Source organism: Clytia hemisphaerica, unplaced genomic scaffold (genome assembly GCF_902728285.1).
Source record: "Clytia hemisphaerica strain Z4C2 unplaced genomic scaffold, Clytia hemisphaerica genome assembly, whole genome shotgun sequence".
NCBI lineage: Eukaryota > Metazoa > Cnidaria > Hydrozoa > Leptothecata > Clytiidae > Clytia > Clytia hemisphaerica.
This window is the reverse complement of record NW_027103471.1, coordinates 89435-99836: the sequence shown is the minus strand read 5'-3', so window position 1 is coordinate 99836 and position 10402 is coordinate 89435. Positions and strand designations below refer to the sequence as shown.

General features: G+C 34.5%; 1 protein-coding gene across 1 annotated transcript; it reads left to right on the top strand.

Moving 5' to 3' along the window:
* Positions 1-4511: 4511 nt before the first annotated feature.
* On the top strand, positions 4512-8768 carry LOC136798307 (uncharacterized; the record flags this gene model as incomplete). The annotated part of the gene is given in 2 exon segments (XM_067054895.1): positions 4512-4888; positions 5515-8768. Coding segments are annotated over 2 exon segments (1346 nt in total), but the record flags the coding sequence as incomplete, so codon positions are not given.
* Positions 8769-10402: the final 1634 nt, after the last annotated feature.

The following is a 10402-nucleotide window of genomic DNA, read 5'->3' as shown; positions in this document are numbered from 1 at the left end:
TTTTTTTTTGATCAGGAAGCATAGTCCTTGAGCTCCAAACGTGTGTGGCGTTATTTGGATCGGCACAAATTTCCATAATGCGGATTTTAGATTTTCCAACCCTTTTTTACCATCTTCTTGAAAAAAATTGTTTTTTCAACTTTAACATAGACTATTATATACAATCGATCACAAATTTTAATGCTGTTAAAAAAATGTCAGAACCATGGTCTGGAAATTCGTTATCTGGAGATAGGAAGCACTTTCGATTCGATTTTTTGAAATGACTACTTGGTTCCAGATTTGCGTAGCTGTAACATTTGATTGCTCACTTTATTTACTTGAAAATTTTAGGAGGGTCTTGCCTACCGTTCAAATAATAAAATTCAGGAAAAGTTTTTTTTCTACATGAATTTCGAAATCCATAATGGCGGATTCAAAATTTTCTTTCGTCACATGGGCTCTTAGGCTCTGCTACCCCGAGAAAAATTTTTTTGAGCTTAAAACCCGCATACTATATACCAATCGATGAAAATTTTTATGCTGATTAAGAAAAAGGTCAGAACCATGGTCTGAAATTTTGCTATCATTCGAGCTATGAAGTACTTTCGTTTTCAAAACTTAGAAACGTAAATACTTCGTAGCCTTGATAACGAAATTTTGCTATCTCGAGCTATGAAGTATTTCGTTTTCAAAACTTGAAAACGTAAATACTCGTATCTCTTGATAACGAAATTTTCAGACCATGGTTCTGACCTTTTTCTTAATCAGCATAAAATTTCTGATCGATTGGTATATAATATGCAGGGTTTTAAGCTCAAAAAATATTTTTCTTGGGGTAGCAGAGCTAAGAGCCCATGTGACGAAAGAAAATTTTGAATCCGCCATTATGATTTCGAAATTCATGTAGAAAAAAAACTTTTCCTGAATTTTATTATTTGAACGGTAGGCAAGACCCTCCTAAAATTTCAAGTAAATAAAGTGAGCCAATCAATGTACAGCCACCAAATCTGGAACCAAAGTGTCATTTCAAAAAATCGAAATCGAAAGTGCGTCATATCTCCAGATAACGAAATTTCCAGACCATGGTTCTGACATTTTTCTTATCAGCATAAAATTTGTGATCGATTGGTATATATAAGTCTATTTTAAGTTAAAAACATTTTTTTTCAAGCAAGATGGCTAAAAAGGGTGAAAATCTAAAATCCGCCATTATGGAAATTGTGCCTGATCCAAATAACCCACACACGTTTTCTGACTCTTCAAGGACGATACTTCATGATCAAAAAAAAATGACTATACGCCGATGCGCATACGGGACTAACTCAGCCCCTAGAGTATATCGTGTAATGAAATGTCTTACTAAATTTTGTTCTATTATAAATACGCACTCTTGTTCAAGCGATTCTAGCAACCACGTTATTGTGAATACTGCCTACTTCTCCATAAACAACATGCGAACTTCAAACAAGACTCGGAAAATGCGACGAAAAAGCTCTTGAGTTGAGATACTTGTGTATTGAAAAACCAAAATAAAACATAGTACTTTTACCCAAATAAACTGTTGAAGTGGGAATTTTTTTCCTGTCAGATGAGGTCAGGATTCCGATACCAACCCAGGGCCGAGGGGGGGGGTGTCAATTTTTTCAAATTTCAAAAAGTGAAGTTGATATTGATACCAAAATGATGGGGTGGGTCCCTTTTTTTCAAATTTAGGAAAAACTTCAAGTGTCGTCAAGTCTAAGGATACATAAATGAGGGGATGGGTCCTCCTTTTTTAACTTCTGCTGAATTCAAAGTTGGTATCAGACTTGAAATATTGTACAATGTAAGCAAAATGGGAATATCGTTTTACTCTTAGGTGCCAATAACTTTCAAATTTTAATAAACGGGGTGGACCTAATTGCCGGGGGGTTGGAAATTATACTTTTGAAACTCCAAAACAGGGTAAATAAGGGAAAAATCAAGCTGTTAGCTGTTTTGTGCAAAATAAGGGGCCTTCCCTTTGACAGTTGAAAAATATTTCAAGATTAATAAACGGGGGGTCCTAATAAGGTCCGGGGTGGTTGGAAAAAAATCGAAAGATTAACAAGTGGGGGGGGGGGGGGGCTGTTTTTATTTGGCACCTAAGAGTACACCCTGGTTTTACATAAAAAAAATATTATTAATTGGGTCATTATCATATGACCCATATTTCTGTACTCTCGGGTACCTACTGGCTGGAGGTTTGGAATAAGCAGGGGTTGGAGAAATCCAAAACTTATAAGCTGTTTGGAATAAAAATGTTTTAGGGCAAAAAAGGAACTTTAAAAAACAATTTCCAAAAATCAATACACCTTTTTTTTATAAGAATAGTTTACTTTGTCTGAGGGTCAAGTATTCTTAAGAAATTGCCGAAATTGAGGGTGAAATATTCTTAACGTATTCTTACTTTTTCAGAATTGACTTTTATACAAACAAAAGAAATGACCTGTTTGAGAGATCATGTTATTTTGCGCACGTTTGAAGCTAAAATTGTATTTCTGCCTTAAAAAAGTTTCAATTTAAGTCGAACAAAAAACCCAGTTATTTTTGTTGAGAGAGAGAGAGACTAAACCTACCCAAAGAATAAGGACATAGAACACATGCCTAAAGCATGAGGATCACAGCGCATAAATTTTATTTTTGTTACCAAATAGAAAATGACTATATCTTATCAAAATCTGTGAAAACTCACCCTGAAGGTATTCTTAGGGTATTCTTACGATTTGGCCAATTTTCACCCTGATATTCTTATAGAAGGTATTCTTATAAAAAAAAGCGTGTAAGCGGTTGGGGGTCAGAATAAGAATGTCCTGGTTGGAAAATTTTCGAAACATTATTAGCGGCCCCCTGGCTATTAGGTACCCTAGATTACTTTTTCTTTCCCCTCGGTCTAGCTCTTCCCCTTCTTTTTTTTAGATAGGGGGCTGGTAGTAAAATCTCAGACATATATATGAATAATAAAAGGATATTGATGAATTTTTTATATATCACCACCCAGATTCTTGGAATAGGTATTTTACTACCCCTGTGGTAAAACTTTTGGGACAATTTGACATAGAGACCACCTATTTTTTGGTTGCTTTTCGGACCAACTTACAAAAAAAGATTGATACATTTTTCACTTACTGCTAAACTTAATGTTTAGCCCTTAGAATTAAAAAGTCTTTTTAATGTTGACAAAATATTTGGAGAATTCTTTGTTTGCAGCAGCCAATTTTCCAACAGAAAATCTTTTTCAGAAAAGTTATCCAAAATTAAAAACGTACAAAATAGCTAAAATGAACAAATTTTACCAGTTTTTACTACCCAGGTAGCTAAAGTTCTTCAAAAAATTACACATAGATACAACCTATTTTGGTATTTTACTACCCTGGGTAGTAAAAGTTTTTTTTTCCATTTTTTGTCACACCACCACGGTAGTAAACGTCATTATATCTGAGATTTTACTACTGACCTAGCCTGGAGGCCACTTAGAGCTTTTTGATAGACTGGATGACGCTGATAAGTGGCCTGGAAGTATAAGGCGCCATTCTAATTTTTATTCTGCCCAGCCAGACTCTAAAGTGGTCTGGAGCATTTCAGATGTTTTGGGAGCTAAACAATGAATGGGTGAAAATTTTTTTTCAATGTAAGGCATTGTAAATCCTTAGTTTATGTTAGTTCTTCTGTCTAAATCTCATTTTTCAACTTAAATTAGTTTTTTTTATTTGGAAATTTTGGTCAAAATGGCGTTTTCGTCAATAGCTCCTAGTCTATACTCCACTGAACTCAGCGTCATCACAAATCATCAGAAAGCAAAGTTCAGCCAGGAGTAGACTCTAGTCTACTACTGACCCCCCCTTGTTCTAGACAGTATTCTAAAAACATCCAAAAAACCATCCCAATCTTCGAATTCAATTGAAAAGATTCGAACACCACTTTTTTCTCGAATGTTTAGTTGCTCCTTTTTATATTCTGAGTTCTATTGAACCATTAGAGTGCTTCCAAATCGTTTGTGGTTGTAAGGTTTAGTCGGAATTTCCCTATTTTCTCCAATATTATGCCTTTGATTATACACAGGAAAAAAATCAAAAAAATTTACCGAGACTTTTTAATGAATTCACGGTGAAAAGCTGCAATCTTTCAATAATTCACTGTGAAAAGTTGGAATTTCGCCGTGAATTTCTAAAAGATTGCAGCTTTTCACCGTGAATTCATTAAAAATCCGAGGTGGATTTCTTTGATTTTTTCCTGTGATAGCCCGTGTTCCTTTTCATCGTTTCATTCTAAATAAAACCTAAAAATTGTCCGGTATTTGGAGTTTATTTTGTACGGACGGCATTCCCGTAATTCGGTATTGAAGACCCCTTAAAACCCTCCCCAAATCGTTAAATAGCTGAAATAGCTAAAAAAGGGGAGGTTCAGGAAGAATTTGGAATTTAAGTAGGGAGGACACTATGCTGTCCAAAAACTAATGTTAAAAAAGTTGAAGTTTCAAAGTTTAATAAATCTACATATTCATTTTGCAGCACCAGACCCGGACTTTCCAAATCTGAACCAGCGCCTGGAACAATTGAAAGTCTTGTTTCCCAAAGGTAACGAGAGGAATGTGGCTCGTGCAGCTTTCGATTCCATCACAACAGACCAAGCCGTGGAGAAATATCTACAATTGAATGAAATCGAAGAAAAAAAGAGTGGAAGTGAAGCAGCCAGTGGCTCACGCAATGAAATTGAGGAAACTAACTTTGAAAGATTTGATGATATGTTAGACCATTACCGAAATAAATATCTCACTGAAGAGAAGACCTGTTCCCTTAATGTCCAGAGAGAAGAATTGTGGAGAGTTGCTCAGGCATTTTACAAGAAGGCTATTAACGATCCTGAAATATTGTTTCGTAAGTTTGAGGTTAGTTGCTTAATATTCAAGCTTACATATTTACAAATTTATTGAAGACCTAAGCGAATCATAATTTAATTTATTTTTAGCTTCCTTTGAAATCGTATGGTCGAAATGCTTGTCGATGCTATATGATTTTAGAAAACTTCAATAAAACGGAACATTGTCATTATTAGCAACTTTTTACACAATTTGCGAGATCAAAAATGATAGAAAAATTTGAGGTGTTTATTTAACAATAGAAAGTTTCTGACCGACAAGTTATAAAATGTATGGATTTTTCTACTGGAGGTCAACTAGCTACTCCAGTACACCATGAACATACAAACAACAGGACATCCATTTCCTTTGTATTTTGTAGAAAGTTAATAACGTCTTCCCTGATTTGCCACCAAAAATATTTTTCCAACAATGAAAATTGTGTCATTATGGGAAATCTACCATGCCCAAGATATTTTTTTTCATATGACAATTGAACAGGATCAAGCCTTCCCCATTCAATCACATTTAGATCCTAGAGCAGCCTAGAGTGTTTTTTTTTTGCTTCTAAAGTCGACCAGAAACTGATGACTTTTTGTCGCGTTGTTGTATTTAGCTAACTATACCACATAAACATTCATCTTTTTGTTTTACAGGTCAATTTCTCAAAAGATACCGGTGAAGAAGAAAGTGTGGATGCCGGAGCGCTGAAAATTGAATTTTTTGAACTGTTATTAGTTGAACTTAAAAACCGTTGTCTTGAAGGAGATGAATTCTCATTGATCCCTCGAAAATCAGACAGTGTGAATTTTATTATCTTAGGTTTAGCAATCGCACATTCCGTGCTTCATGGAGGGCCTGGGTTTTACCAATTTCAAGCCTGGGTATACCAAATACTTGTCGGCAATGATGATCCTGAAAATCTAATGACTTTCATTGATAAAAAACTAATAGTTAAATCCGCATCATCTGTAAATTTGTTGAAATTTATTGATCAACTACAAGCTGCAAACACAAAGTCTGAACTGGACGAGGTTGTTGACAAATTTATCGAAATAATTAACTGTTCCAGATGGGAGTCCTCTACAGAAATAACACTTAAGAATAAAGGGGTTCTTCTGGCACAACTCGTCTACGACGAGTTGATTTATCGAAGGCAAACGCCAATTCAATCGATCCGTGAAGGGTTGAAAATTACCGGGTTATTACCGGTAATGATTCGAAACCAACAGCTGTGCGAGCCTATTTTCTCCTACAATGCTAAAATCGATGCACCAACATTAAAAGCTATTTTAGTGAACAACGATGTCAACAAAGATGATTTTGAAAAACAACAAGCATTTAACTTTTTCAACAAACTCCTTGATGATGATGAAATGCCTCCTCAATTCCTTAAAGCCGTTCTCAAGTTCTCCACTGGATTTCACAATATACCGCCTTGGGGGATGAAGAAAAAGATAATGATTCGCTACTTAGCAGACGACGAGAGTAAAATTTATCCAGAATCCATGTCTTGCTTCAATATTTTTTATTTACCAACCGTTCATAGTGATTTTCAAAAATTCAAAAATGACATGCTCAAAGCTTTTGAAATTGAAGGAATTGGGTTTAGCAGCTCTTCGTAGTTTGACGGTGATCAGTACAATCTTTTGTTTCTGGTTTCGAAGCTTGACTGAACGAGTATCATGAAAGTTTTCAAGTTTAAAACTGCTGTTTGTATTTGATTTTGATAATGTAAACTTTGCTGGTTATGTTTGGTCTTTTTTAGTCCAGGAAAAGTGTTTACCTATTTTGTGTTTTTGACTAAAAAGCATGAACCCACTTCTGGGACACCTGTTTGCGTATTTTACAGAACAGAATGCCTCCCATATGCAAGGAAAAATGTATTAGAGAAACTTCTAAAATAATTATAAAATGTGACTCTGTGAGGGTTTACATTTTGCAAATTTTTTTCACTGACAAAGTCTATTTTTTGTCATTTTAGCATTTTACTTTAGGTGTACAAACTTTCAAGTACAAACTTGAATTTTGGCCTTTTTTGCCAAAGTAAATTTTTAAGAAGCTGATTCGCAAAAATGCTTTAAAAAGTTAAAAATTGATAAAGCTTCGAAATCAAAACCCTTTAAACCTGCTTTAAAACCCTCATTTAAGTCATAGAATACCAGTTTTAATCAAATTCAAGAAGCATTTGTCACTTTTCAGCCATTTTTCGTGTGAAGAGGTTCATATTGGTATTTTGGAAAAGTTAAGAAAATTTCGACTTTTTGACTCAACAGGGTCCAAAGAAATCAAGAAAATTAGCAAAATTAGCAAAGGTACCGAAAAAAATTAGTACCTGACAGTACCTGTTATTCTAAAACATCGGTTGTCATGTATATGTTTAGGCTGCTGGCATCCACTAACGGATTCGTGCTCCTTATAGTAGCTCCCTATACTACCTGTGGTTTTGTAGAGGTCTGCGATTCAGACTAGTATATGTTATGCTATTTACTAATGAAACGGTCTGTCCTCACTGATTATAAAAAAAACATCTTAACAGACATAACATGTATTTGAAAATCGACTCGGACCCAGTAAATTTTCAGATGTATTTTGTGATGTTTTTATCTACGCTAACAGGTCTTCCGGAAGTCGAGTGGTATTCCGGTCTGTAAATTACACATAATAAGTGTTCCGGAAATGGGTCAGAGGCTTGAATTGTTTCTTAGCCCCCCCCCTTAGGTAACACTATTGGATGGAATTTCGTGCTTTTAAATCAAAAATGCTCAACTGCATCCTTATTTTTTGTATACTTTCACTGGGCTATTTATAATAGATTTTTTATATTTTTTGCTGTTTTATGCCTTCGAATTTAAGGTGACAATCCACATTAGTTGATTTCCTCGAATTCGCCCCGGAACTGTTCATTGATTTTTTTTCAGCTATCAAAATAAAATAAAACTTGCTCTAGAAGCCTGATTTAGCTCGATCTTGTCTTTTGTTTTCTATTTACCATATGAAGACCTTATGAAGTTTATTTTTGTTGTATATATTTTTGAAGTACTGATTTTATTTTCTATTTCTATTTACCATATATGAAGAACAGTTTTTCAACCCATCCCCTGGCAATAAGGTCGTCCGTTAATGTTGATCGAATTAACTTTTGCGAAACTTTGTTAATTCCTGCCATGATCGCGAAATTAAAGCTCGCAAAGACGTATGAGATTACTGACTCGCGAAATTAAATCCACCGACCGCAAAATTTTAAAAATCGCATTTCTACGGGGAAACCAGTTTATTGTCTCTATTTATGGCATCCTTACTCAGTTATTTCATTTGTCTTTTCTGCATTTTTATGACTGGGTAGGAAACGTGGTTATCATAAGATTATGCTATTTGACGTTCTTCTAGCCTAGGTATTTTATTGAGCACTGCGTGAGATCTGTAAATAGTTTTCTTCTTCATGTTATTTAAATTACTTTTTGTTCTAGGGGGTACTAGGTTTGCGATGTGACGGGTATGTCCGAGCCAAAAATCGACCCTTAGAGGAGTCAAAGTTGCGTTTTAGGGACCCTTAGAGAAACTTTTTCAAATTGTTTTAAGATTTTCGATCGTTTTTTGTCCAAATTTTTGGAAATCGCAACCCTTTGAGAGAGAGATGAATTTTGATTTTTTGTGAAAACCCCCCACAGAGACTCGATTTTGCTTTTAAATGGTTTTTGTACCCCTTTGAGAGACTTTCGAGGTTGAGAAAAAGGCGGACCCTTATGGCTCGCACATACCCGGCACCCATTTTCCCTAAGTGCCACCCCTCCCACTTCTTGTATTTTAGATTTTTAAGACGTAGAATGCATTACACATTACATGTTATCGTAAGATGTTATATTTTAGTTGCGTTTAAAGATAACTTTTCAATTTCACTCCCTCAAATTCCGTGACTTTTTGTGGTCGTAAAATTTAACCCAATGTGAGCATTTTTCGTTTTTCGAAGAATCCCGGAACATTTTTATGAGGTGATTAAATTTTGCGAATCAGTTTTTTTAACAAGATTTACAGTGAGTCCGTAAAAAAAGGAAATAGAAAATGGTAAACAAAAAATCCTCATAAGTAATAGGTAATAGTTATCGCACGGTACCGAGTACAATATGGGATATATTTTTCGAGTTCTGATTTTTCGTCATATTTTCCGAGCCTTTAGGCGAGGAATTTTTACGTGTAAAATATGAAATACGGCATATATTGCTTCACTCTTATCCAATCAGATTGCTTATATTTTTCAAGTTGACATAAATCATTTTATATGGGATGTAATTAAAACGTGTTTATGTGTGTTCATTATAGAGAAAGCTATTCACAAAGTTGTTAAAAATTGATGTTTCTCTTTGTGTTCTTTATTATTAATCAAGTTGTTGTAACATTGTTGTTGCTGTTGTTGTTGTTGTTGTTGCATCTCATAAAAAATAATTTATGAGGATTTTTTTGTTTATCATTTTCCATTTCCTTTTTTTACGGACTCACTGTAGATAAGGGGAGGTACTTTAATTGGATCGCAAAATTATGTTTCGCGGTTACGCGAATTTTTTCCATTTTTGCGAAAACAGGTGAGATTCCTGACTCACAAAATCAAATCCACCACAAAAAATTTTCATTTTCGCCGGAGGAACCAGTTCAAACTCTCCATTTGTGGCAAAGAACGGCTATTTTCTGCCGTTTTTGGGCTTAAATTAAATTCAAGCAAAATTTTTAAAAACATTGACTTTTCAAACTTTTTCGTAGTAACACTTTTTATTATATTTTATTATAGTTATATAAACGTGGGGAGGATTCGAATAAACGTGGGGACCTAATTGCCGGGGTGTTGGAAATGGTACTTCTGAAAAACCAAAAATAAGGTAAATATAGGCTAATATTAGGATATTTAGAGCAAAATGAGCAGCCTTCTCTTTGACAACTGAAAATATTCTTAGAAATTGATAAACGGGGGGGGGGGGGTCCTAATAAGGCTCGGGGGTTGGAAGATTTTCGAAAAATGTTTGAATGTTCATTGATTAGTTTTGATAACCAGGCAGGTCAATAAAAGTATATCACTTGTTTCTTTTTCTTTTTTTCTTGCACTACAAACGCAAAAAATATTTAAAATCTAATAAAATTTAATTAGGTATTGAAATCTATTTAAAATCTAATTAATTTCACAGACAAATTAAATACATGTTGTTTTTTTTAACCATAACGCTTATAAGCATATGAAGGCTCAGATTTGCAGAATTCCTAAGCATAACATGAGCATATATGTCAGCCTAAAATATTTTTCAAGTGGTCATTTTTATCTGTTTTTGTTTCATTTTTATCTGGTTTGGTAGAGGTCAAGTAAAAAATAAGACATTCCACGGCTAGCTACATTCCACTGCTCCCAAAATCTAAACAAATTTTTTACAAAATTTCTGAAATTTCATTAAAAAACTTGGCTCGGGGTGAATCATAAGCATAATTCTTAAGCATATAATAAGCATAAACTATGCCTGGATGCTTTAGGAACTTAAGCATACACGAGCCTGACCAAGGGGC